General features: G+C 51.4%; 9 protein-coding genes and 1 non-coding gene across 10 annotated transcripts, besides 1 other annotated feature; 5 read left to right on the top strand and 5 right to left on the bottom strand.

Annotated features, from left to right (window-relative positions):
- Window positions 1-2,052: 2,052 nt before the first annotated feature.
- Window positions 2,053-3,120, top strand: CYME_CMM259C (hypothetical protein, conserved; the record flags this gene model as incomplete). The annotated part of the gene is made up of 1 exon (XM_005537072.1): window positions 2,053-3,120. The coding sequence occupies one exon, from the start codon at window positions 2,053-2,055 to the stop codon at window positions 3,118-3,120; it is 1,068 nt and encodes a 355-aa protein (XP_005537129.1).
- Window positions 3,121-3,827: 707 nt separating this feature from the next.
- CYME_CMM258C (similar to longevity assurance protein LAG1) lies at window positions 3,828-4,820 on the bottom strand (the record flags this gene model as incomplete). Its single annotated transcript, XM_005537071.1, has 1 exon — window positions 3,828-4,820. One exon carries the CDS (start codon window positions 4,818-4,820, stop codon window positions 3,828-3,830), a length of 993 nt encoding a protein of 330 aa, XP_005537128.1.
- A 2,267-nt stretch (window positions 4,821-7,087) lies between these two features.
- CYME_CMM257C (hypothetical protein) lies at window positions 7,088-7,453 on the bottom strand (the record flags this gene model as incomplete). The annotated part of the gene is made up of 1 exon (XM_005537070.1): window positions 7,088-7,453. The coding sequence occupies one exon, from the start codon at window positions 7,451-7,453 to the stop codon at window positions 7,088-7,090; it is 366 nt and encodes a 121-aa protein (XP_005537127.1).
- A 2,517-nt stretch (window positions 7,454-9,970) lies between these two features.
- CYME_CMM256C (similar to RNA polymerase I specific transcription initiation factor RRN3) lies at window positions 9,971-11,665 on the top strand (the record flags this gene model as incomplete). Its single annotated transcript, XM_005537069.1, has 1 exon — window positions 9,971-11,665. One exon carries the CDS (start codon window positions 9,971-9,973, stop codon window positions 11,663-11,665), a length of 1,695 nt encoding a protein of 564 aa, XP_005537126.1.
- On the bottom strand, window positions 11,277-13,018 carry CYME_CMM255T. Its single transcript, XR_002461458.1, has one exon. It is a non-coding gene; the product is annotated as a hypothetical transcript (transcript).
- Window positions 13,019-14,910: 1,892 nt separating this feature from the next.
- CYME_CMM254C (hypothetical protein, conserved) lies at window positions 14,911-16,221 on the top strand (the record flags this gene model as incomplete). The annotated part of the gene is made up of 1 exon (XM_005537068.1): window positions 14,911-16,221. One exon carries the CDS (start codon window positions 14,911-14,913, stop codon window positions 16,219-16,221), a length of 1,311 nt encoding a protein of 436 aa, XP_005537125.1.
- Window positions 16,218-17,390, bottom strand: CYME_CMM253C (60S ribosomal protein L3; the record flags this gene model as incomplete). Its single annotated transcript, XM_005537067.1, has 1 exon — window positions 16,218-17,390. One exon carries the CDS (start codon window positions 17,388-17,390, stop codon window positions 16,218-16,220), a length of 1,173 nt encoding a protein of 390 aa, XP_005537124.1.
- Window positions 17,391-19,786: 2,396 nt separating this feature from the next.
- On the top strand, window positions 19,787-20,620 carry CYME_CMM252C (hypothetical protein; the record flags this gene model as incomplete). Its single annotated transcript, XM_005537066.1, has 1 exon — window positions 19,787-20,620. One exon carries the CDS (start codon window positions 19,787-19,789, stop codon window positions 20,618-20,620), a length of 834 nt encoding a protein of 277 aa, XP_005537123.1.
- Window positions 20,621-22,684: 2,064 nt separating this feature from the next.
- Window positions 22,685-25,318: a sequence feature (repetitive element).
- Window positions 25,319-25,327: 9 nt separating this feature from the next.
- Window positions 25,328-25,927, top strand: CYME_CMM250C (hypothetical protein, conserved; the record flags this gene model as incomplete). Its single annotated transcript, XM_005537065.1, has 1 exon — window positions 25,328-25,927. One exon carries the CDS (start codon window positions 25,328-25,330, stop codon window positions 25,925-25,927), a length of 600 nt encoding a protein of 199 aa, XP_005537122.1.
- A 307-nt stretch (window positions 25,928-26,234) lies between these two features.
- CYME_CMM249C (phosphoribosylpyrophosphate synthetase or ribose-phosphate pyrophosphokinase) lies at window positions 26,235-27,380 on the bottom strand (the record flags this gene model as incomplete). Its single annotated transcript, XM_005537064.1, has 1 exon — window positions 26,235-27,380. One exon carries the CDS (start codon window positions 27,378-27,380, stop codon window positions 26,235-26,237), a length of 1,146 nt encoding a protein of 381 aa, XP_005537121.1.

The following is a 27,380-nucleotide window of genomic DNA, read 5'->3' as shown; positions in this document are numbered from 1 at the left end:
GACAAGTATGGCGTGTTCTTTGAAAAACTGCCAGACCAGTCCGAAAACGGTTGCTTCAGACCGAAATTAGGAAGTGATATGTTTTCGGGAGGATTTTCCTCTCGCTCTCTCGCTAAACGAGCAGCGGCACTGTCGACTATAGTGAGGAAGCGCTGTGAGTGCAATGTTCTGGACAGATAAGAGCTTCCGAGCTTTGTAAGACGTCGCTTGAGATTCGCGCAGCGAGCACATGGCGATGTCCGTGTCAGAGGTAAATCGAACATTAGATCGCTCGCTTTGTTTATGCCATCTTATTTTTTCCGCACTTTTTCGATGTGCATCCTCGACATTGGATGTGCAGCACTAAGGACTCACGGGTTCACAAGTACTCTGAGGATTCCAGGTCATCTTTTCGAAGTGGCTCCTTCGACGCTTCCTCTCTCGAGTTCGTCACCTCACCTTTATCAATGTGAGTTGCGAAGCGCTCGGGCAAGAATTCGTAAAAGAAGCGATAGCATCCTCCAACGCATATGTAAAAACCTTCAATCTTTTCTTCTCCTCACGCGTGGTATGCTCAAATCGCAAATTGTTCAAGCATGGCTCTTTCCGTTTCAAGGCAAATCGTGGACACTGAAACGCGCCCCCTGAATAGTAGGAAGGGAAAACTGAACGTCGTTCCCTGAGGACCTGTTCAGCTGCTGATGCCGGAAGATCCCTGGAATTCAGCTGTAAGATTTATCGATTCCATGCGAAGAACAGATCTTCCATTCTCTTTGACGAAAAAGAAAAGGCATTTCACAATAGCATGGTTCCACTCATGTGATTTGGTCCACGGCGCTAGAGTATTTTTTGTTTTTAGGGTAAAGAATCATGGAAGCGGACTTCGGTCATTGGAGCTTTCGCTTCACTTCAAGAATACGTGACCATTTGACATGACCTGTGTACAGAAGGACCGAAATTTCTGAGCTTGTACTTCGGCATTGGTTTTCCTTTCGATACCCGATTCATCACGGACAACATATCATTCCAAAAAGTCCTCTCTCGAATGGATCCGCTTGCCCGTTTGCGTAGAAAGGAAGGGCTACTCACTGAGAATTTTGCCCAGAACAAATCCGCGATCCTCGTGCACAGCAACCCGCGTGGAAACAAAGGAGGGCATCCGGGGGATCATTCTGTACCAGTCATGAGATTATATCGAGCGATGAAGCGGACCGTCACGTCCGACAGGGCTGCACCCGGAAAAGGAGTTTTGTTGGACATATGGGAACACCTAACAATAGCCAAATGTTACTGCTGCGAATCGCACATCGAGGCTGAAAATACAGGAGATGAACATAGCAACCGAAACTTAGATCGCTACTTCCGTCTGTGCATGAAATGCTCTGACAGAAGCCGGGTGCAGCCAAATCGAGACTTGAACGCTGCCATCAACGTCCTTCGACTGCTTACAACAGAGGTAGAGGAACAAGGGAGACTCGCGCGTTCAAAACCGGAGGTGCGAGCTATAGAGAGTGGAGGAAGAAGCAGTCAGTGAAAAAGGTCGCAAATGCTGGTGTTGGTGCAAATGGCTCTAGACCCGAATGTTTGGACGCATGCCAGCGTTACCTTGGTAAACACGTTCCGTTTTAGGACCACACGGGTTTCAGCGCAACGTCTACCAGCACAGTGACTTCAAGCGCAAGCACCATCCAATTCGTTCGTATCTAATACTAAAAATCATGTGGACGAACAGCAGGGCAGCGCCTTCGCGGATCCATGAGAGACGCGCTAGCCGAGGTGCCACTTTGCGTCTCTGGAACGGTGCTCAGTGTCAGACACCTGGGGAATCCTCATGAATAAAGTCGGCGGCAAAGACGGACATTGTGGATTATTGCTCTAGAGGCATCTAGAAAGAGTCGCTTCGATATTCAGGGAACAGAATTTGCCGAACTAACGCACGAAGGCAACCATCTCCAGAACCGAATGCACTGAATCGCAGTTGGCCACAGCATGCTTGGTTCTCGGAACGACGCATGGAACGTGAATTTTTTGTTGTTGTTGAGTGCGCAAGGAATATGCCACTCACGTTTAGGAATGCTGTTTTGCCTCAGCGCGAGTGCGAGGTTGGTGAACAAGTCGCTTGGGGCGCGCCTTCAACGCGGTCTATTAGCGCTGGGCTTGGCAAGTCGGGCCAAGTCGTTATTGCACCGCTGGGGCACTCTTCGTTGTGCGAGCACCGGGACGTGCGTTTTCGATCGTCAGGTTAAATACCTTCAGCGCCAGTGGGCGGCTAAAGAGGCAGACTTTTCAGAATATGAATACCTACGCAGTGAAGTAGCGAAACGTCTGTGTGAAAGACTGCTAGACTTTCGCTGCTCGTTTCGGCGAGTATTGGACGTGGGAGCTGGAGCGTCATATGTTCGGCGTTCCTTGGTTGGAAACAAGATCGTTTCTGGTCTCGAGCTGCTCGTAGAGGTAGAGCTGTCATCAGCTATGTTGGAGCATGGTCTAGAGCGTCTTCCGCTGTCAGAAACACCGTTTCGCACTACACAGCTAACTGCGGATGAAGAATTATTCTTGCCGGCGCTATGGCAGGGAGGTTATCTCGAGAAAGCGCCGTTTGATCTTGCTATCTCATGCATGGCAATGCATTGGATCAATGATTTGCCAGGTATGCTCGCTCAGGTTCGTGCAGCACTGCTACCAGGAGGGGTCTTTCTGGGCGCGATGCTCGGTGGTGAAACTCTACACGAACTCCGAGTCTCCTTGCAACTTGCTGAGGACTCACTCCTCGGCGGCGTCGGGATCCATACCAGCCCCATGGTAGAATTCCAGGATACAGCCCGACTTCTCACGCGGGTTGGTTTCGAAATGATCACGATTGACGTCGACACGATGATTGTACCGTACCCAGATATGATGACATTGATAAAACATTTGCAAAAAATGGCTGAGAGCAATGCACTAGCGGGGCGGCAATCATGGCTCAGTCGCAAAGTCTTACAACAGGCATCAAAAATATATCGCGAACGATTCTCTCTCCCGAACATGCAAATAGAAAACGCTCGCGGTGACGGACAGGTTTCCGTTTCAGATCACTACAATGACTGGATCGGGGCAACTTTCCAGGTCGTCTACATGGTAGGGTGGGTTCCAACCTGAGAGGAGACCCAAATCAGGCCTAACAACGTCTGAACTGGATCAATAATCATGAGCGTCGTTGCTCTGCAGTCATTTAATTTCTACATGCGCACCTTCTCCAGCTAGACTCGAAACGTTCCCAGCTAATGGAACCAATCTGTTGCTGCATTCTCTGGGTGCCTGTTGATGTGCATACGGCCCAAAAGCGCATTTGGATGATTTTGCATTGTGATCAGATTGGCCTTCCAGACGTACAGGGTGTTGATATGCATGCGGCTCGACAGCGCTCATGGTTCATAATGCAATGATTAGATTGGCCTTGCACATACTGCAGGCATCTTTCCGATTACACAGTATGCGGTCATCTTGTGGAGAAGAGCAAGCGAAGCGCACGGGTGGCGTTACTACATGGGATCGCTCGGTCCTCGTTGAATAACCTTTTCATCTCAGAACAGCTTTCAAGATGAAAAAAGATCTTGCATCGGTGCAAGCATGAATCGTATTGTGATGCTAAGATATTTCCCCAGCGTATGCGCACAATTTTTAACGCGCAGAATGCTTTGTTTTTTAAGGAAACAGCAGACGATTGGCATGTCGACGACACGTAGAAATCGCAAATTCTTGATACTGACGAAGAGAAGCAATCGTTCTGTCCCCCGCATGTTCTTTGCGAGATGCAAAAACTGATACTCTTCGGGTGAGAACAAGGTCTGCCCGGTGAAACTCGACTACTCGGCTTCATCATCGGAGCGAATATCGCCTTTCGAGTACTTGGCGTTTCCGGGGTGCAGTACTTCACGGTACATCATCTTCAGAATGAGTGTGAACCAAAAACAGTGAAGATACAAAAGTATATTCAGGAAAAGGGCGAAACCAATCAATTGCACGATATAGAACCCCCAGTAGGCAACCCAAATTCTGTTGGCGAGCGGCTCTCTGGTAACCTCAATCCACGGCTCCGTAGATACCGACAGAATGATTCGCGGGAAGAGGAATAGCCTTGTAATATAGAATACAATGGCAAAGCACACGAAAAGCACTATATTCGAGGGCCACAAGCCAAGATAATGCACTACTTTCGCAGTGTACAGTAGAATATCGCCCGCATCATGCAGCATGAGAATGACCAAACCTAGACGCATCCAGCCCCACATATAGGACAATGTGATAAGCGATATTGTTGCCAAGTGGTGTACAACCATTTCAGTAAAATCTTTCCTCTTCGTATCGTGCGTCAGAAGAAAAATGACACTGGAGATGTAGTAGCAGAGCTCTGAAAGGTAGTAGAGTCGAAAAACTGTTGATATTGGTGGATACAGCTCCCAGAATGCGCTTATGCAGGCTCCATCAAAGAAGGATACTCTCCAGTTTTCCGAGCGATATACATACAACCCCGCGCACAGGCTGCAGATATAGAAAAGAGCGTAAAAGCAGTTCTCGGCCATCTTTGACGCTAAACGAGGAGATTTGCGACCCCTTTCACTGAACTTTGCAAAAAAAGGTTTCAGAATTAGCCTCTCGAGAACGTAGCGGCCCAGGAGCGCACATGGGAGCAGAGCAGCAACGGTGAGCCAATCCCTCCGCGGCTGGTAGTCCGGATTGTAGGGCTGCCAGGGTATTTCATTCAGAAGCTTCACTCGATCGTAACGCAGCCTATGAAGAAGCAGGTCTGCTCTCCTAAAAAACTCTTTTCTCGGGACCCGTGTCTGTTTCCCTGCCATTTCGCGCCTCGTTTCGTACGCTGCAGGCGTCCCGGAGCGTACGCCAAAAAGGCACCGTTCTGCAACTCTCTTCCCTGGGGACTTATCGTCCTGCTGTGGGAAGTGCTATTATGTGGTTACGTCTGGAAGGAGCTTCCTGAGGGCTACACTTTTTTGCTGAGGAAGAACGAAGCTCTTTTGAACATCAATTGACAGCAGCAAGGAAACTGTCAGATTATTCGTGAGACACGCCGTTTACATTGTCATGATCAGTATCTCCCGCATGAGCTTCAACACGTACAAAACATCTCTTGCTCGGATACCTGTTTCGACACTTGTACCTATTTTGAGAGCAACTGGATTTCAAACTGCTGGTAAGTATCTCGGAAAATGGCTCGTTCAAGAAAAAGAGCATTACCCGGCCTGCGTTTATTGCACGAGACAACGACACCAGCATCAATATCAGCAGCACCGCCAGCTCCCTGCCGGAGGTCTATTGGACGCCAGCGCTGCCTTTCCGAAGCACAGCGTCGAATATTCCATTAGGTTTTACAGGCATCCGACGGCTTGAGCAGGCCAAGTGCGCAGTCAAGGAGTACGCCACTGAGACAGCAGGCCTTCCATGCACCAGAGTGATATGATGATAGGTTCGCGGTGAGCGAGCGTCGCCATCCCATCTCTTCGGGACAGCTTGGTCTCTCTGGAGCATACGTAGTCACTCGTGGACGTCTGGATTCAGTAGGGCCAGCGCGAGGTGCCCTTTGGAAGGGCCAGTTACCACACGGGTGCGATAACGCACAGGCCGGTAACACAGCCCAGAGACAACAGCGGGCGCGCCGCAGTTTTCTGGTGACTACTGCGCCTCGCTGCTGTAAAGCGTCTGTTGCAACACGGCATTCTGCCTCTGCTCAAAACTGTACAAAGCATATCCTGTGTCGCTTCGGCGCAGCATCTCTCCCAACATGGCGTCCTAGCTGAGCTGGGCGCCGGCGCCAACCCAAGCTGCAGCATATATACCACCGCGGCTGCGCCTGAGGAGCACTCGCATACATGACGTCTCGAAATACCGTCAGCGTACCCTCAGTCGAGCATAGGAGCCCTAGAACTCACATAGCGCACGCGAAAGTTCCCCGAAACGAAACCGCTCCTGTTCGAAGGCCGAGCTCCAGGCACGCAGCAGAGCGATCTCGAGTGATCTCACCTGTGTACCTGTAGTCTCCAAGTGCATTGCCCACTGCGTAGCCGTCCGATCTCAGGTGCAAGCTCTCTGAGAGTTGTCGCGTTCATCTGGCCTAGCAGTGGAGCACGGCGCGCTCTCGCTAGCACTGTTTGCGTGAGGCCGGTGGCACAGTCGCTGGGCTTTGGAATGGTTGTCTAAACACAATAGCCGAAACGCGCTCGACGACGGCTCTTGCATGAAAATGTACCTGAGTGCCCGTGTACCTCTATATTTGTATGCTCCTTTCCATGTACGCTTTGGAGGCGCTCAAAGCGCAGCTCCATGAAGGCGAGGACCAATCGAGTCGCCATCTGGGATGCAAGCTCCAGCAGCGCTGCTGCACTCGAGTGATAATCTGCTGTGCTCTGCCTTATCCCAAACAGTTCATCATCTAGCACCCCGGCCAGTCCTGTTCGTGCACAAAATAACTCGTTCCAGGAAATCGAGCCGATGTGTCAGCAGACAGGGTGCTTTCAAGCACGATGCTTTGATATTGCGTTTCGTGACGCAACCGTGAAGAAGATGCTTTCCGCATGCGCAGCCACGCTGATGCCCAAGTGGAACCTCCCTCTCCCCCACACACACACTCCAGTTGCAATGCTGTCCGGCAATGTTTTGCACCAGATCAACTGTGCGACAACGCTGTTGGGCAGCTACATCTCGTGTGCTACGAGCTCCAAATGCAAAACCTCGTCTTCTGTGATAGTAGGCTTATGAAAGACTTTAAGGCGTGACCACAGCACCCTGAGGCAAAATCTGTGTGCTAAAGACTTTGCAAAACAAACGAGAGTATCCACGCGTTATTCCGGCAAAAGTCCATGAGCGAGATACGGCACCAGCAGACGAGAAACAGTCAAACAAACGAATACGAGGCTCCTCCAGCACGAAACCAGATCAGATGCGGCTCGCTTTCACGTTCCCCAATACATTATTCGCATGATGACCCAGTGTAGCCTCTATATCGTAAAGCAAAGCATCACCAGGCCCCGCGTTGTCAAAGCGAGCCTCTTCAAAGAGTGCCAAGGATCTCCGCACTTAAACTGCAACTTAGTTTGCTGTTGTGCGGCTTCTAATTATGCCAGCCTTGTTCGATAAAATGGTAACACCGTTGTAAACGCTCAGATTTTCCGTGCAGGTTTTCAACCGTCCTTCTTATATCTTCGAGGGCGAACTCTGCTTTCAAAAGTGCAAGACTTTCACGTTGAGCCCTAACGGCGTGTTTTGCCTGTTCCAGACGCAGAGTTCGGGCATGCACGCGCTCCAGTTCGCGAACTGCCCTGTCAACGTCGAGCGCGGGAAGGACTTCGGCGGCCGTAAACACACCAGCGGCCTGGCCGCTTGCGACCACTTTCCGCAACTCCTCCACACGAGATGCCGCCCACTCTTCTAAATTAGCTTTCTCACCAGGCTCGGCTGTGGACTGGTCTACGGACATATACTTGTGGCACCCGTCTAGGACGTAGCAGGCCGACAATTTTCGGTTCCGGGAAAGAATCGTAAACAGGGTACGATCGAAAACGGAATAACTATGTCGCTACATATACAACTTCGGAAACGCCTCCGCATTGCGCGCAGAGTGGATTCGTTTATGACCTTGCAACTGCATTGTGCTCCACCCCGGAGGCGATGTATTGCAGAAGGTCTTCGACGTCACTGTATAATGCGTTCTATAGATCATAGATGAGTTGCCTGTAGGGTATATATCGTTTCTGAACAGTGCAAGGTGTACTGCATTCTCTCTTCAGGTCACTCATACCACAGAACTCACATGGTTGAGAAACGCTGGAATAGGGTGCATTCGCTCCGCGGCGTAAACAGGTATTCTTAAAGCCTGTTTTCGGTCAATCGTAGAAAAGCGCCCCAACAGGCACTCTGCGGAAAACAAAAGCGACTATAGCAGCCACCACGGTCGTCTTTGTTTGTCGACATCTCGTTCGTGCGGCCCTGGAGACATTGCGACACAGTCGCAAAAAAGAGTCCTGTTTCATTCATGTCCGTCTTCCGCATAAATCGCAACGGCAGAGTTCCTGGAACGTCTCCGCCGGTATGCGGCGTAGGGGCTTCTGTTCGGTTGCTCAGCCGGCGAGACCTCCTTCGCGCGAAACAGCCGGATCGTACATGGGCATCCGCATACAGGGCGCCCTTCATATCTAACACCAAACTCAAGGAGAGTTCGGAAATCATCATCTATTCCAGCTGCAGCGGACTCATTTCGAGGTCTCCGTTTCGCTGTTGCAGAAGGCTCATACAAGAGCACCAGCCACCTCGTCGAGTCATTCAAGACACACACTCCCTGACGCCTGGCGGAATCCTTTTATATAGGACAATACGCCAATGCACTCTTTCCCGTCGCGCCCGGGCTTTGCCGATTCTATCGGGGTAGCGCTGCTTTCCATTGCTTCGTACAGTCCATGGTTGAGCCGCATCGAAGGAGTGTTTCCTTTCGTGAAACGTGATGATCGCTGCACATGGCGAATCGCTGAAGCGTGCACCGCAATGTAACGCACCGGGGCACATATCGTCGTCCATCCGCAGGTCCGTCTGTCTCCGGGCAGGTCGTCGCCTAGAGGCGCGAAGAAGTGCGTTCAATTTGAGGAAATGAAAAATTCATGGGATATGTAAGCTGGGATGTACGTTTCAGAACGTCGACTTTAAGAAGAGCCAGCAGGGCGTTTCGGCGATGGAAAAACACGAAGACCTGATAAAGAAGGAATTGGCACAGAGGGCACGAGGTCGAGGACGACTTGCACTGGTCGGTCCAAGCAGCATCAATAAAGGCTTGGGGATCGTGGAGCGAGACCTCAATGCTGCTATTGATATATGGGGCTTTGCGGTGCTGAAGAAGAGACCCGCTGAGCTGAAGCGAACCAACTTTGTGGGACAGCTTCTCCAGGCCCAAGTGAACGTGGAGAAACTGAAACCGATAAGAGGCATTTAGTCAAAAAAGGATGGGAGGCGCCTACAGGAGCATTTTAATTTACCTAAGGGTCACGAAACTTTTTTGCTCGTTTGACTCTGCACGATGGCAAACTGAATGGAACCTCATAGGAAATGCGCATTTCCTGCAACGGAGGAAACCGAGTGGCACCATACATCTCCGGAATTGACGGCAGGCTTGCGGTTCGTTTTGGATTGCTTCCAGTGCCTCTTGGGTGCATTCCATACAGTTTTGTTTGATCCAGCTTTGCAAAGCCGAAGGAATAAGACTAAAGAGTTCACAGAGCGTCGGAAGACAGCGCGCGACTCGCAGAAGTTTTCCTTCGGTGCATGGAAAACGAGTCTGTAACGAAGCAACACACCCTGACGACATTTGCTGCTCTGTACGTCTCCGTACCCATTTTGTACGAACAACGGGCTCGTTTGAGATGCCACCAAACAGAAAAGCTGGCGGTAGCGATGCACGGTCCAGATGTCGCCAGTTCTATCGTTTCCTGACTCGCTGCTGCTGCTGCTAACCGCACTAAAGGGACTCAAAGTCTGGCCAGACTCCGCATCGCCTACCTGCGGGCGTTTGGAAGAATTGCATCAGATCAAACGCTACGGCTTCGACCTGGAATGATAATTTGACTGCACACATACCAGCTTGTCAACTATAGTTCAGGCACGCGTCAAGAGCTCTGAGTGTTACGCTCCAAAATCAAAGCAAGCGCTCTTTCACATCGCTCGCCACTGACGGTACCATCGGAAACATTCATTCCCCAGTCCATTCGAAAACCATGTGTCCTTGTGCGGAAGTGCGGGACAGCGAAAGCAGAAACATACCAGATTAGCCAATGAGATCGACGCCTTCTCTGTAGCATCTTTCGGTGACGAACTTTTATCGGGTTTCAAGCTGTACAAAATGGACAGCGCTGCCATGCAAGCCGCCGATGTTCGCCCCGACGCCGCTGCATATGTGTTGGTACAGACTGGCCGGGAGTTGAAGTCCGCTTTTCAGTGCCCGAGCGGCCGTATGGAGTGTGCTGCAACACTGGCCTCAGAGGCAAGAGACGACTACGATGTCGAAACTTCCGCCAACACGCAATCTAGCCTAGAAGAAACCGTAAGGAACCTCGAGCGATGCCTGAACGAGCAAACGTGCTCGGAAGGTACTGGGTTATTAGGCGAGTCAACTGTTCTGGCTGAGCTTCGAGACGCACTTCCCGCGAGACTCGCCAAGGCCGATGACTCTGAACTTGAACTTTTCTTTGAGATCATTATCAGGGTGCTACCAAAAATAACGAATGGTTTCTGGGACGGCGTGATCGCCGCTTTGCTCACGGCCGGTGTCTGCCGTTCCACGACGAATAAAATTGCGTTTCGGGGGTTCGTCACGAGTCTGGTACTGCAAGACGTTCAGTACCTAGAACCGGTGGTTTCTTTCCTTGTTCAGAGTTTTCCAACCTTGTCGGAAGATGGCTGCGGTACTGTGCATGACGTCCTTAGCAACCTGATATCGCTGATACCCCGAACGGAAGAGTGTTACCTATTTTATCTCGAAAAGTACTTTCCGCATGCCTCCCGTCCAGAGAAGCAGTTCATCATGTACGTAAGAATGCTGCTTTGCTCATTAAGCTACGCAAAGACGCGTGTTTCTGCGATGCTTTCCCTTCTCTTTCGAAGGCTGGTGATTTTAGAACTCGAATATTTGGCTGCGCTTGATTTCCCCACAGGACTGGTGACGAGCCCAGAGTCTTTTGTTGAAAAGCATTTGAGCGACGACGGCAATCATGATCTCTCCGTGTTTGAGCTTGGAGATTCGGAAAGGACCGAAGCTAGTATTGAGCAAGATAGCTCCACACTAGTGGATCCTGCGATCGCGGAGCTATCTGCCGAGTCTTTGAGCAAAAAACTCGACACATGCTTAGACGAAGTTTTCTTGTTTTGCAGTCAGATAACTAGAAAACAGATTGATACGTTTCTAGATGCTCTATATGTAGCATTTGAAGCACACGTGATGCCAGTTGCGACGAGTCGCCGTGTTCCATTCATACTCTTTGTGTTTTTGAGTCACTCTGGGTCGGCAGCGTTAGAGCTTATTCTGCGACATCTTCTTACGTTTTTCTTCGACACTGGGCGCCCGTTAAGCTCACGATCATTGGCAGTTCTTAATGCAGGTGCACTCGTTGCTTCTAACGCTGCTGCAAATCTATTGATGGCTCTTCAGTGGATGAAAACAGTTAGCTCCTGGCTGCATAACCAGTTGGATAGGGCATACACGAGTCACTGTCCAGAACTGCATAGTTTCGGCGAGGTCTCGGAGGAGCCTGTGTACGCGGGCATGACTGGCGTGCTTTACGTATTGGGAGCATACGCGTCTCATCTCTCTTTTTCTGACTTTTACAGAGAGCAAGTTCGTCGCATGAGACTCGGGCGCCTGATACACATGATGCCAAATCTGATGGAAAGGATTCCGTTGGAGTTGCTGCAAGCGATTACAACACTCCCAGAATTCGCTTTTGTCTTCGAACTTTTTGTTGATGAGGTCAGAAGAGTGCCGCGATTCTCTCTGGATGACCTGATGCCCTTTCGAGTTTACGGTCTACCCAGATCTGAGCAGCACGTACGCGACGCGCTGCGTCCCTTCAAGTCGGCAAACGTGATTTCTAGCGAGGAAGAGATCGGCAGCCAACTCGATGATCAGGAAATCGCACTTGCACTTCGCTGAGTCTCGGAAAATTGAGCTGAAGCTCGCATAGTAGGCTGTGCGCACAGCGTTGCAGGAAGACTTTCGCGCGCATCCTTGTGGAGGCTTTGTGTAAATTCTCGTTTTCATCGCTCTGTTCGCGAGACTGACATGATCTGCTATTATCGTGTGATTTTCGTTCGATTAAGATTTATTCTCCTTATAGAATACATGTTTTTCGACTCAGTTTTTCTACTGCATGCCATCCAGTCTGATTGAGCGCGCTTTGTGCTCTCTCCAAAATTTGGAAAGTTCAAAAATTTTTCCGGAGCTCCCCGTCTCGGAATGCATCCTGAAGAAAGCTGACCGGCATCTATTACAACCATGTCATAAAAAATGGAAAGGGTCGCTTCATCTTACTTGGGCATATACGCGAAAATTTGGGTCCCTTCATATTGTCATCAACACCAACCTTTGCGGGATATTTATGCAGCTGCTTCCTTTTGCTCTCCCACCTCCGAGTTTAGATGCGCCCGTCTCTCATGTCGCTCCAGCTGCGCTCTCGGCAGTCGAAGGATATGGACGTCCCCGTACAAGTCAAGATTTCGTCGCTTCAGCCCGTTGTCCACGCCTTTCCTGCACAGACTGTAGTTCCGATGAACGCTTCGCTTGCCATTCTCATCTTCTGTACGTACAGTCTCGGCGCGTCATTCGAAACAGATGCACTCCGCTGTCGACATGCGTTCTAACATATCGTCCACGTCGCCATGGCCGGCGGCCGCCATGCGGACCATGAACGCTGACTTGAACGCGCGCTACATGCCCTTGACGAGTGTAAGAGGTTTCCGTAGATGCCGTTCTCAGTCTCCGCGCTCGATGCCGCACCCGACGATCACGGGCTTCTTCGGCGCGATGCCTCGTTGCGTACGCTGTCCACTGCAAAAGCGAGCGCAAGCAAGCGCAAGCAAGCGCAAGCTGTTCCATGGGATGTCGGACTCTGGGCACGCGATGCTGTCCGTGGTGAACCAAGCAACGGAAGGAGAATCCAGACGGGAGATCAAACCGTAAAATTCCGACCCGTCTGCGCTCTCTTCATGCAAAGCTGTGACTCCCTCTACGGGTTGCTATCGTGGCGATGGCTCAGGGCCGAGCCCAGACCCTTCTCCCTCGAAAACAGAAGCGATAGAAGGCTTCGGGAGCGTACGACGCCAGAAGTGTCATGCTGCTGAGGAATGCCGCTTGGTCGTTGGCAACAAAGAGAGGTACGTTTGTGGTTCGAATAGAATCGATGACTCGACGTGACATGGTTAGTCAACTTTCGCCATGAGCTTGTGAAGGACTTGGCGGGAGGCGAAGTCGACTTTTTGCCGTTGTCAAACGACTAGAGCGAATCACAGCGCCACGAGTTGCTTCGCGACTGATAGATCGAAAATTGGAAGAACGCGTGCTTTGAGCACGCGACGAGTACGGAGCTGAGAAGCGTTGAGGCTCTGATTGTGGGATGAAGTATGGTACAGCTTATTTTGCTAAGCTTTTCTCGAGGGCGTCGCGAATGCTTTTTACGAGAGTGGAAGAATGAATGCCCTTCTGCGAGAGTCAGAAGAGCGACCAGGAAGACACAACCGAGAATCCTAGAACTAGGCATGGATCCTAGGAAGACCAGTTCTGCTACACGTCGAATGTGCAGTCTATACATTTGCAAAAGTTCGGAAAACAATGAGAAATCCAGGAATAGAGGACATGGATCAGAATACCCTTTTATGCTCTTTCAACGCACTTTCGTTCCATCCCAGCTGAAGTTTGCAGAAGGTCTTCGACGTCACTGTATAATGCGTTCTATAGATCATAGATGAGTTGCCTGTAGGGTATATATCGTTTCTGAACAGTGCAAGGTGTACTGCATTCTTTCTTCAGGTCACTCATACCACAGAACTCACATGGTTGAGAAACGCTGGAATAGTGTGCATTCGCTCCGCGGCGTAAACAGATATTCTTAAAGCAAGTTTTCGGTCAATCGTAGAAAAGCGCCCCAACAGGCACTCTGCGGAAACCAAAAGCGACGATAGCAGCCACCACGGTCGTCTTTGTTTGTCGACATCTCGTTCGTGCGGCCCTGGAGACATTGCGACACAGTCGCAAAAAAGAGTCCTGTTTCATTCATGCCTGTCTTCCGCATAAATCGCAACGGCAGAGTTCCTGGAACGTCTCCGCCGGTATGCGGCGTAGGGGCTTCTGTTCGGTTGCTCAGCCGGCGAGACCTCCTTCGCGCGAAACAGCCGGATCGTACATGGGCATCCGCATACAGGGCGCCCTTCATATCTAACACCAAACTCAAGGAGAGTTCGGAAATCATCATCTATTCCAGCTGCAGCGGACTCATTTCGAGGTCTCCGTTTCGCTGTTGCAGAAGGCTCATACAAGAGCACCAGCCACCTCGTCGAGTCATTCGAGACACACACTCCCTGACGCCTGGCCGTATCCTTTTATATAGGACAATACGCCAATGCACTATTTCCCGTCGCGCCCGGGCTTTGCCGATTCTATCGGGGTAGCGCTGCTTTCCATTGCTTCGTACAGTCCATGGTTGAGCCGCATCGAAGGAGTATTTCCTTTCGTGAAACGTGATGATCGCTGCACATGGCGAATCGCTGAAGCGTGCACCGCAATGTAACGCACCGGGGCACATATCGTCGTCCATCCGCAGGTCCGTCTGTCTCCGGGCAGGTCGTCGCCTAGAGGCACGAAGAAGTGCGTTCATTTTGAGGAAATGAAAAATTCATGGGAAACGTTAGCACATGGAATTCGAAGATCCTGGAGGGCCGTCATCTCCGGCCTCGAAAGAAAATGAAAAATTTCTCGTCTCGAAGACCATCAAGCAAAGAAGAGCAAGTGACGATGACGTAGAAGAAGAATATGAAAAAGGGAGACAGCCGAGAAGACTCTTTTGACCGACGGGGCGATGACATTACTAACGTGGTACAGAGGGAACGATTACCAGAAATTCCTGGAGAGATGACTTCAACCAACGACTATGCACGCCAGGAGTACGCGAAACGAGACTTTAATGCTGCTATCAATATCGAGAGATGTGCGGTGCTGAAGAAGAGACCCGCAGAGCTGACAAGAGCCAACTTCGTGGGGCAATCTCTCAGGGTAGAAATGTACAAAAAGAAACTGAATCCTGTAGCAGGTAGCCAGTCGAGAGAGGCTAGCAGATGTCTGCGCGCGAGCATGAATTTACCCGGCGGTGGCAAATTTTTCGTTCTGGTGGCAAAGATGAGCATGCAATGTTCACCAACAGTGGATGGATATCACAGTTTTGTTCCGCTCACTCCATAAAGTCTAACCCCTTTGCCCGTAGAAATCATGTTGCTAGTCCAGCGGAGGTAAATAAAGCGCCTGTCAGTCGGCTTTACCAAGCCTTCCGCTCGACTGGCGCTAGGGCACGAGTAACGTTTGCGGGGTGCCCCGTGGAGCCTGGACCCCGCTTTACTGCACCCCGAAGTAGACCCGTTGAAATGCGGAAAGCCTCTTTGCTCATGCAGCAGAATAAAACTGCAAAAACGGGTGGTAGAATAGCGACGCGGGTGTCGTCTGACGTGCTGTTGACCACTGCAGCGTACGTGGCGTTATCGGTCTTGAACCGCGTAGTTTACCGGATGGACTTGCAGATAATGTATTCGTACACATTTTTCCTCTCACTTTTTGTCACCTTGTGCTACGTGCTGGTTTATGCCTCTATTCTCTGGATACGAGTGCGCATGCGTATTGTCCCTATGACGCAGGTCAAGTGGGCAGTGAATAACTGGCGTCTGTTCGCCCTCATTGGGGCACTGGAGGCGCTTACTTTCGTAATCGGTATGTTTACTGCTTCTCGGCTTCCCGGTGCTCTGCTTCCAGTACTGAATCAAGGAATCCTCATATTCATTGCCTTGGCCTCGTATGCTCTGCTAGGTCGTCGCTACACGCTCACCCAAATTTATGGCATGCTTGTTGTCCTCGCCGGTGTGCTGATTTCCATTGGCCCTCAAACTGTGAACGAAGCAGCTTTGAATCTCTCTTCGGGAGGCGTATGGATGAATGCGTTTTTATTCTTCGGATCCTACGCATTCGTTGCCTTAGCCGTTGTACTCAAAGAGCGCGTTTTCAAACGAAGTGGCGTGCAACCGGATCTGTTCATTGTCAATACTTTTTCGAGCCTCATGCAGTTTGCTGCTATCTCGCTCATGCTGCCTTTCACAACACCTTTTGCAGCTCGCTTGGCTGAAAGCCCCTCCATTGGCGATTACTTTTCTAGTGCACTCAGCACATTTGCGGGGCGTGAGAGCAGTTGGATGCCGTGGCTAGCTCTTGCGTACGTTGCTGTGAATATTGTATTCAACATCACGGGTTTGCGATTGCTGAAAATCGCATCCGCTCTCGACTCCGTGGTTGCATCGTTGATTTCTGTGCCGCTAACAACGCTAGTTTTCTGCCTGCCAGTACCGCTGCTGGTCCAGTCTCGTTTTTCGTTTATGGTCCTGCTCGGTTTAGGCGTGCTCTTATTTGGAATATGGCTCTATAATTTGCCGCAAGTCAAGGAACGAGCGGATGACTAGGTACTGATGGCCGTGCGCTTGAGAACACCCATGTAGCGGGCTTTTTCTGCGGCAGTCTGGAAACGCCCGTGGCCCCACTTGCTCGAGGTGTCGATGAACTTGAGCTCTATCTTTTCTTGAGCACGACGGCTAATCTGCGGGAATAGGGATTTGCGTAAGATTATAGGACGCTTCTTAGGACCTTGCACGGCGCCGCGAAGCATAACCCAGTCCTCACGAATGACACCGTAGTGTGGGAATCCACCGAGCGGGGTTATACCCTTTTCCGTGAGATCATACTCGGTCGTTGCTGACTTACCATCACCTTTCTTGCCGATTCGGTAAACCTTGAGATTCATTTGAGTTCGATGATGGTAGCCTCTCTGGCCAGCCCTAGGAACAGTAAACTGCACCCGGGCCGGGTGCCACGCTCCAATACATGCCACTTTTCGAAGTCCACGATGCGTCTTCCGAGGCAGACGACGGACACCGAAGCGCGTGACTACGCCCTCAAAACCCTTACCTCTCGTAACACCAATGGTATCGACCATTTCATCGTTAGAGATTACGTCATCGATCGAAACGGTCTTCTCCAGCAGACGCTCCGCAAAATCAACCTTTTCAGGGATAGTGCCGCCATTGATCTGAATTTCCAAGATATGTGCTTTCTTCTGGCGTAACCGGAACTTTCGCTGCTGGGTGTGCGCAATGACGCGCACCACGCTGCAGTGTCGGCGTATGGTGTCTAGATCATTGCGGTATTCACCCATGGAGTATTTGGCCAGCGCATATTTGGTGAAGGCCTTCTTCTTCGCACGATACCAGTTTTTGTAGAACCTGCGTTTCACTTCATCGTTCAAGTGCTCTGCGAAAACCGTCCTTATTGCTCGAAGGCCGCGGGGCGTTTCGCTGTAACCAACGATACCACAGATCACGATCGGGGGCGCTTCCAGAATCGTGACAGGTTCAGCGACCTCCTTCTTGTGGACCTTGCTTCCAGGACGATCGATCTGCCGCACAACATGTGTGCAGCCCGCCTTTACCACCGGAAAAGCAGTGAGGTGTGGCGGCACAGCTGGTCCAGGGTCCCGTGGCCAGGAGCGCACGCGTCCTCTGTGACGCTTCGTTCTTCCCCGGGGAAGGAAGCCAAGCGACCCGTGCCGTGGAGCTTCGTACTTGCGGTGCGACATAGAACAACAGATGGTCCAGAGCAGCGACGAGAAGCACGAAACCTTGCTACAAAGCGGAGCTCGAGACCACTGCGAACTTTGGTGAACAAAAAAGAATCGTCTATCGAGTGGAACAGTAGCAAACCGCAGATCTAGAGCTTAAGCGCCTCGTCTGTTGTTGCTGATCCAAATTAGCGTATTTGCGAGGAAAGCAGACGATTACAGAAGCACGCAGAGCTTCAGCCGCCGTCGTCTATGAAAAGCCACCCTCGTCGAAAACACAGCGACTCGACGGTGCTGCGACGCTCTGTGCGAGCGCGCATGTAACTCGGCACGAGGCCCCAATCGACGCCGACGGCTCTGGTAATCATTAGACATATATTACAGTAACTTGAAAAATTAACACTAAGTTGCCCATCGTCCGTGAAACTACAAACGTTCGGCAGCGATGCATGATAAATCAATATCCACTCACAAACACCTCCAAGCCCGTTTTAGACAGCCCCTCTGCTATCGGTTTCAGCTCCTCCTTCTGCAATTCGAGTCTGAGAGGCTGCCCCACAAAGCTGGATCGCCTCAGATCCTCGGGTCTCGTCCTGGACACCAGATATCACCTGATGTTGATGGCGGCGTTGAAGTCTCGGTTCACGAATACCTTTCATTTATTGCCGCTGACTGAATTCATCTATGCGAAGATTCTAAGAGCTCGCGCCCTCTGTGCTACTCAAGAATCGCCTGCGTCTCGTCGGGCATGCATCTTTTCTCGCCTATCTATTCTCTTCTTTGTCGTCGTCGTCACTTGCTCTTCTTCGCTCAGTGGTCGACGAGAAGGGGATTATTTCCATTTTCCCGGTGCCTGGCAATGACAGCCCTCCGGAATCCCTAGATTTCATGTCCATACCTTTCGCACGGATTTTCTATTTCGTCAAATGGACGCACTTCTGAATGCCCGTAGTCGACGATCTGGCCGGAGGGAGAAAGACTTGCTGAAGAACGACGACGTATGCTCCGACGTGATTGTGCAGAACGCTTCAGCGATTCGCCCAGTGCTGCGATCATTACGTTTCACAATAGAAAATACGTCTTTGATGGGCGTGAATCACGGAGTACAAGGAGGAATAAAAAGCAGGTCTACTCCACGATAGAATCGGCAAAAAGCTCGAACGCAAGCGCAAAACCAACTCGAACAGGCGCGCCTCTGAACTGAAGTAAAGAGGCATTACTACGGGAAGACACTCATGAACAGCGAATTCGCATTCCGAAGTGAGGGGCAAACGGATCGCTCTCGCCTGGCCCGTGTCACGCACCGTACCTGAAAGCGACGTTCCTGCTGACTTTTCGTAAGGTACTCTATCCGGCCCCGAGCATAGCACTGTTCTCGTGCAGCAATGCAGTGTATGGTGTACAGCGCGTTCGCTTCGAGCACCGATCTTGAGCATATGCACTGTTCGTGACATGGAACTCCGAGCCCTAGGATGCAGTTCCCAGATTTGCATTCTATATGCAAGACGCTCGGTGATAGCCGCCAGTATCACTCTATGGATTACATCTTGGATCATGGGGGAACGCGCATGAGAGCGCGTCGTTCTTACGGTGCTGAAGCAGCATGCTCCACCCGCACATCATGAGATATCTGTGCTGTGGAGCTGCCAGCACCCAGATGCTAGGGCAGCAGCGCGAACTCGGCGCTTTTGTGCAGTCAGCGCACCCTGAAACACGCCTGCAGGGCCATGGGCACGGCAAAAGCAGCCACCGTGTCTGGCGGAAAGCCACAGCACCACTTTCATGGCTTTTCGAGGAGAATATCGTTTCCGGTTAACAGCGACTCGGAATGAGCGTACAAGGATTGCGAACGATGCTTCGTCACAATACCGATACATGAGCTCCAAACATCATATATACACCACGAGCTGCGGTGTACGTCCCGGAGGGTCAAGATAGAGCAGTTTCAGCCAATCCCTGAGGATATAGAAAAGTACAGACCGTTGACGGAAGAGCAGATGGAAATGAGGGCGAAAGTTCGAGGACTCCTCGCACTGGTGGGTACAACCAACGGGGGCAAGAAGCGCATGGAGTTTGTGAACCCAGACTTTAATGCTTCTATCAATATCAGACGATGCGCGGTGCTGGAGAAGCGATTCGAGGAGCTGACAGGAGCCAGCTTTGTGTGGCAGCCTTCCATGGTCGAATTGTACGGAATGAAGTTGAAGCCAGTTGTAGGTGGCCGGTCGAGAGAGACAGTGAGGCTTCGGCAGTTCAGCTGAAGACGTTTTGTCCAGGGCGCGTTTGCCGCCACTACTGTGCACTGCTGACGACTGCTTTCGACTTTTGAAAGGCGTTTGCCAGCGGTGTAAGCGTTGGCGCACCTCCGGAGGACTGACACAGGGCCCGGGCGGTCATCTGTGCAACAGTCGCATATGCTCGGTACCCTGCGCTCATATCTGCTTCGCCCGCTCACCACTCGTGGACGCAGTCACTGGCACGCAGTACCGAGCCGAGCACTCGTGGCCGTAGCAGAGCGCCCTGCTGGCCCTGGAGGCGTGCAAAAGCGCACCGAACGCGTCGTACCGAGTGAGGCCGCTCGACAGGAGCGCACTGCCCGTCTGCGTCGCGCCGTAGACCTTCTACAAAATCGCATTTATCCCTTTCTAGAGCAAAAGGTTGCTGGCGAGGCCGAACGCAAGGACCTCCTGGCCGTTCTGGAGCAGGACTCGAGTCGCTTCGAAGATGAACGAGCCATTCGTGACTGGGTTGAGTCACAGATTCAGGAAGCGATTCGGCAAGGGGCGTTCGAGCGGCTCCCACGAGGGCCACTGCAGCTGCCGCAACCACCACTCGGTGTCGACCTTGTCACGTATACCATGCATGGTCTTTTACAGCGGCACGGACTGCGACCTGTCTGGATAGAATGTATGCATGAAGTAGACGCCGAAGTGAAACGTATTCGTCTGGCTCTGGAACGAGCGTATCGAGCTCGAGTTGCTACCGCCGAGGACACGTCACCTGCGAGCACAGCACAACGAGCTGAGCGCTGGGAGGCAGCAGCGCGGGAGCTCCAGGAACAGATGCATCAAGTGAACCGACGAATTGATGCTTTTAATCTCATGAAACCCGAGCGCCTGGACACTGTTTTCCGACTGCGCATGCGTTGGGAGCACGAATTCATGCGCGTCAAGCAACGAGTGGAAAGCGAGTACTCAGCTGAACCGCGTAGCAGTTTAGCTCCGGAGGCAACGGACCCGAAAGCTTGACGGTTTCATTGGATGTTTATGAACATACGGAGCGCCTTTACAATCGATAAAGGTCATAGCGGTCAAGTATCTAGTGGTCGTTGATCCCGATGATATTTGCCATGGCGAGCATGATGATGAGAATGAGCATCTTCACGCGATGGATGTGCGATGCATCATACAGTAGATCATGCGTTCGTCTACGTTGATCCGATAACACTCATGTCAAAATACAGTTCGATGGGATCGGGTAGACAAGTCAGGTGTACGTCCTTAAATTTTGATCTCTTCCCATTGTAATAAACACCAGTCCGTGTCGGATTTTTTTTGCAACTGCTCGCTTATCGTCTCCCTCGCACCGCTGGCTTTCAATTAGCTGGTACCTCCTAGTCCTGCAGCTCGGTCGCCAACTCTTGAGAGCTGTTTACCGCAGCGTTCAGGTCCGGTATTCTGCTGCTTACTCCTGTTGCGCACCAATTTCTTGCACAGGCAAAGGTTGCGATCTAGGCCTCGCTTCCCATGTTCATCGTTCCTGTGCATATTTTTGGTGCGCTCGTCACTGCTGTGACACTTAGTTGTGGTCAGGTGCTTCCGTGTGACCGCCGCTTACGCTTCTTTGCGCGTCACCCTGTGGCGTATAAATGCTTGCCTTATCGCTCAGTGCATGCCCTCTACGGATACGGAAGGCGTCCACAGATTCCCGCATCCGTTTCTGGAACTCGAGCCATTCCCTGCGATCCTGGGCTTGTCATCGTCAATGCTTTCGGCGAGTACACTGTCTGCTGCATGCGCTAGCGCACACTGTCCCAGGCAATACAGGGCTTATGGAACGCCATGTTGCCCGTGATGAGAAAAGTACCGGAAGTAAAATCCAAGCCGGAGAACAAGTAAGGAAAATTCGGTCCGCCTGTCCGCCGTTCGTGCAAGGCGACGATGCACGCTCCACTGGAAGCAAGCGCTGCGAGGACAAAACAACGAGTCGAGCAACCCTTTCCACGCAACTAGAAGAGATCGAAGCCTCTGTGAGCACATCTCGCGGGGTGTATCATGCTGCCGTCGAATCCTGACTCGTCGATGGCCACACAGTCAGGATGATTTATCATTCGATCTGAACTGATTTTTCGACCTGAAAAGTTACGGGTACTTTCTGCATGAGCTTATAGAAAAGGCCGTTAACCAGTGGCGTCCAGTTTATGCCTTGTCAATCAAGCCGCGCAAATAGCTACGCCCGCGAATTGCCCTGAAACAAAAAATTCGAAAACCTGAATCACGCGTGATTTCAGCATGCTTCTCGCAAGGAAACAGGATGATTCGAGCCGTGTCCATATGCATCGGATTCTGATATCCATCATTTCACGAATCCTTGTTCGAAGGTTTCCAACATCCTTTTGTTTTCCATAACGCTACAAACTCCAGCTGCAAATCACGAAAGCAACCCCTCGAAAATTCAACAGAAAACCGGTTTGCGCATTCCTGAACTCGTTATGGATGAACCTCGATTGTTGAGACTGTACATCTAGCATTCATTTCAAACAAAAATAGTTATTCATAGACAGCGCATATATCTCGGTAAACATCGATCACAGGGATCCGCGGCGCGCGCGCTCGCTCGCGCATCTGGCACAATCGATCCAAACCTGCACGCACGCGATGCCAGGAGCGATACTGCCCCGCGATTCGACGCAGCGGCGATGCGCAGATTCCCAAGCAATATATCTGGCAGGGGCGCGGAGCGTTGCCGGTTGAACGCCGCCTCGGTCGGTGTGCTGCGCGGCGAAAGGCGGCAGCATGCGGCGCAACGCCGTGTGCCTATGCCCGTACCTGCTTTTCAGTCCATGCTCGCTTCTATGTGAGTGCTGTGCGGCGCTGTTCGGCCAGTTGCGCGTCATTCTGACATCCACACAATTCGCAAACGTATAGCGCTTATAGAGAGATAGCCGTTCCGCGGGGCGAGAGCCCGCGATCGCAGTCGAAGGCACCAGGAACTCGATCAATGCCGCACCGGGCGCGACGCATCTCACGCTGTGGTGCAGCGCAGCGCGTACCGGGCTCTAGAGGCAAGTTGTGCGCGGCAACGATCTTAGGCCTTTATCGATTGGTGCAGCGTCTCGCGCGGTGCACGCATTGCGCTTGGTGAGCGCACCCGGGAGATCAGGCAGACATGAGACACGACGCGCATGTCGCCGTTGAAAGGAAACGTGATCTTAATCTCTGGCGTGTGGCCGTAATGTAAAAGTTGGATTTCCGGTCAGGTCGTAGCCAAGTACGGCTTCTATTTCAGTTGTGTTTCAACCCTCAAATAAGAGTATTCGAGTATTTTTCGTGGTTTAGAGCAGAGACGTTCATAGTGCGTTCTATTTCAAAAAATAAAAAACCAATGTTCTGGACAGCGACGTGGAGGACCCTGGAGGGCCAGTATCGCTGGCTGGCGAAAAAAACGATACATAGAGCCAAACATAGAGGAACGAGACAAGACGAAGAAGCAGAAGGGGGAGGCCCTACGTTAATGGCTGCAAGAAAGACGACTGTACGACGAGATGGTCGTGAAAGCCTGTCTTCTCGGACATAGCAAGAATTCGTAAAAGCAAAAATTGCGGGAGTCCATCAGAAACTGTTGCGAGTTGGACTCCATGAGTTTTCCTGAGGCTTCTTTAGGACTGATGCATCTAGCGAGGGAGATGTATCGCGACGTGACGCACATGGAAACAGTCGATGTTCCTGACGAGTTTTTCGACAAGACGTTTATTCGTCAGCTGATGCTTAGTACAGCGGAAGCGCGGGAGGAAAATGAGCGGGTGGAAGTCCTCCACGAAAACTTCGCGGAATTCTGCTTCGAGGGTAATCGATACTGCGGTGACGGAAATATTTACACATACGGGGTAATGAAGTACATTACGAACCTGAAGAACCAATTGACGATGAACCACGAACGTTTCATGATACGCGACGTGTTTGCACTCTACCCGGGCATCTCTCGCAAAGGAATATAGGCGATTATCAATGGCATCACGAACAATCGACAGTGTGAAGATGAGGTCGAATTTGTCGACAAGAAGGCGTCACGCAGGAGCACAAATTAGGATTCTGTAATCCGTGCGGTTGTAGAAGAGCACCGTGCAGTTTTGGGTCTGGCGAATCCAACAGACAAGATATCAGAGCTGAAAAAAGATAAGGAAAGATACTACCGCCTCGTCATGCGCTAAGTTGTGTTTCTGGACCGTGAACTCGAACGCAAAGCGGAGATGAAGCTGAGTGAAGAGACAAATGAACAGTGGGAGAGACGGAAGGCCTTCCGGATGGGTAAGCGCTTCAACGCGGTTCCATTGTACAATATCAAGTCACATTTTGTGACTATCGGCTCCGGCGTCCTCTACGGCATCATGAAGGAGATCAGTCCTGAGTTCAATGTTAGCAGGGAGGACTTCACCGGCGAAAACCGGAAGACGTACTGGAAGAATATCTTCAATTTCAAACGTCTGAGAGTGAGCGAGCAAAAGTTGTTCACTGGGATGATCGAAACCGATGGAGTAGCCTTGTGTGTACACTATCGGCGGTTGAAGAAAGATCGGTCAGTCCCTCCCTCAGCTGCGCCCGTGACGAAGGATGAAGAAAACAAAGAGGAGGATCCTGCGATGCAGGAGGTGGAGGATAACGACTTTGTCGTTGACGAGGCGAAGCACGAAGAAAAGAAGGAGGCGGGTCCTGCGACGCAAAAAGTGCATGAGGACGACTTTGTCTTTGGCGCTGACCCTGGAAACACGAATTTTATAGCCGTCGCTGTGCCCAAGCGTGCGGAAGATGGGACTGACGGTAACTTACGTCAGAAAGATATGCGTCTTTTGAGATTCTCGAGAGCGAGATACTACCGAGAATCCGGTATGATGAATGAGAGGAAGAAATTTGAGAAGTGGAATCCAGGAGTGAAGGATCACCTGGAAGCTATGAGCGAGGCTAGTAGCCGCGGAGCGAACTTTAAAGCTTTTCGGGAGTTCATGGAAGTTCGCGTTGCTCATTGGGATGCGCTGTGGAAGGAGTATTCGAAGCCCATGTAGGCTCGTCTGCGACTGAACATGTATTGTGGGAGGAAGCGTGCATTCGCGAATTTTTTCAACGAGTTGAGCGCCTTGAAGGAGGATGACAGTCAGAGGCTCGTAGTGGCATTCGGAGCAGGACGATGGGCGCCCAAGAAAGGCACTATGCCAGCTCCAGCGAAAAGACCCTACAAAGAGTATGCACGGTGTTTCGTTACGATACCGATAGATGTGTTCCGAAAATCGTATACACACCATAAACTGGGCTGTACACTTCAGAGGGCCGAGATGGAAAAGTGCCAGCGGAACCCTGAAGAAATAAAAAAGTACGGACCGCTGACGGAGGAGCAAATGGAAAGGAGGGCGAAAGTTCGTGAGCGACTCGCACTAGTGAGTCGGACGGACGGGAAGAAACGCATGGAATTCGTGAACCGAGACTTTAACGCCGCTTTCAGTATACGTAGATGTGCGGTGATGGAAAAGAGACCTCCCGGGCCGACAAAAGGGAATTTTGTGGAACAATCTCTGAAGGTGGAAGTATATGAGAAAAAGTTGGAATCACTGGTAGGTTGCCGGTCGAGAAAAGCTGGAAGGCGTCTGCAGATTAGTTGAGAGGTCTTGTCCAGGGCGGGTCACTCGCCACTGCTGTGCACTGCCGGCGACAGCTTTTGTCTTTTGAAAGGCGTTTTGCGGTGTGATGGCGACAAAGAGTTTTGGTGTATCTGGGACCAAGCTATTGATGGGTTTCGTGCAGCTGCACCGGGGTGCTGGGCAGTTGGAAACAGCTTGGGGTCGTTTCCGCAATTTTTCAGCTGCTTGCAGTCGCCAGCAGCACATTGTGCATCATCACGGAACTTTTTCGCCCCGGGCGAGAGGCCTTCGTCTTTATAGCGCTATTTCCTCGCAGACCCCTTCAGGGAACTCACACCCGGACTTTCAACCGCAGCGGAAGCAACAGCCGTCAGACGCTGACTGGGCGGACGTCATGGAGCGCATCGAGCGGGACGTCATGTCGAGCAAAGTTGTTTTATATATGAAGGGGGAACCCGAGGCCCCACTCTGTGGCTTCAGCTACAAAGCTGTGAGCATCCTGAAAGCCATGGGGGTTCCGTTCCAGTCGTATAATGTGCTAGCGGACCCGCTTCTACGGGAGGCGATCAAAAAGTACAGCCAATGGCCCACCATACCGCAATTATTTGTCGATGGCGAATTCATTGGAGGGAGCGATATTATGGAGAGTATGTACCGCAGTGGAGAGCTGAAACAAATTCTGGGTGTCTACGGAAAAGCTACCTAGTATCTAGCTCTTCGCCTACCAAGGGCTGGGTGCCCCAGGCATGATTCCTTCGGACGAGACGTGTGGATGATGGGAATGGTTGTAGTGATGTGGTTATGGATCCTTCTTTGGCCTAAAGCGAAGATGTAAGTCGGTTCAACCTCTGTCTTGGAACGAAATTTACGAACTGCTCCAGAACTAATTGGCGTGCATCAGCATTTGCAGAGACGGTCCTGCTGGACAGATCCTGGTAGCCGCGAGGGAGGTTCAGCCAAACCAGGCCATCTCGGGAGAAAAATTTTCCTCTGGGCACAACAACCAGAGATGCTCACAGGGCATGCGCAGTCTCCTCGTGCACCCTCCATATTGCCTCTCCAATCAGGTTCGCACAGCTAACAACGCGGAGCTGTGGAAACTGTTTCTCTGGCGGCACCGGTACAGTATCTGTGACTATCACCTCTTCGAAAAGGCCTGAAGACACGCGTTTGAGCGCCACCTCGCTGAACACGGCATGTGTGGCGAGCGTCAAGACCTTGGCAGCACCACTCGACCTCAAAAGCTGTCCCGCAGAGTAGACGGTTGCAGCAGTATCGATCATGTCATCCACCACAATTGCTACCTTACCCGCGACATCGCCAACAAGATTCATGACTTCATGCTTTGTTCTGCTGTCGCGACGTTTATCCACGATCGCCAAAGGAGCATCGCCAAGTGCTTTTGCGTATGCTCTGGCGCGGGCAACTCCACCTATGTCTGGTGAAACAATGATGATATTTCCAAGATTTTCGAGGCATGTTTGTACATAGTCAACCAAAACAGGTGACGCATAAATGTGTTCCACGGGAATGTCAAAAAAGCCGCATGATTGCGGCGAATGAATGTCTACGAGAATCACACGGTCCGCGCCGCTTTCACAGATCAAATTCGCTACAAGTTTGGATGTGAGTGCCTCCCGGCGCTTCGAATCCAGATCAAAGATCCGATCAGCTCGAGCATACGCGGAATACGGGATGACCGCAATGATTTGAAACGCATGGGCTCGACGACACGCATCTATCATAAGCAAGAGCTCGATGAGGTTCTCATTGACCGGCTGGCACGTCGACTGCAGGATGAAGACGTTGCAACCCCGCACGCTTTGGACGAGGCGCACGTATTTTTCCCCGTCGGCGAAATTTTTACAAATTAGCTCATCAGGCCCCTCTTTGCCAAGATATCGCGCCACGCCAAAAGCTAACTCTTTATTCGAACTGCCGGCAAAAAGTTTCAGTTTCGCCGGTGCAAAGAAGACTCCTCCAGAGGGCGCCAACGCTGGGGGCTCTGCAGACTGCAGGCACCACACTGCAGTGTTCCCTCGCTTCGAACAACAGGTGGCTCGGTTGGTCCGCTTGGCGGACAGCCTGCTGCGTCCATCTGCGACTGCAGCGGTAGAGCACGTGAATAAAACTTTCGAAGACGGCCTTTGGAGAAACAT

The sequence above is a fragment of the Cyanidioschyzon merolae genome, chromosome 13 (genome assembly GCF_000091205.1).
Source record: "Cyanidioschyzon merolae strain 10D DNA, chromosome 13, complete genome".
NCBI classification, from domain to species: Eukaryota; Rhodophyta; class Bangiophyceae; order Cyanidiales; family Cyanidiaceae; genus Cyanidioschyzon; species Cyanidioschyzon merolae.
This window is presented reverse-complemented; position numbering and strand designations above follow the sequence as displayed.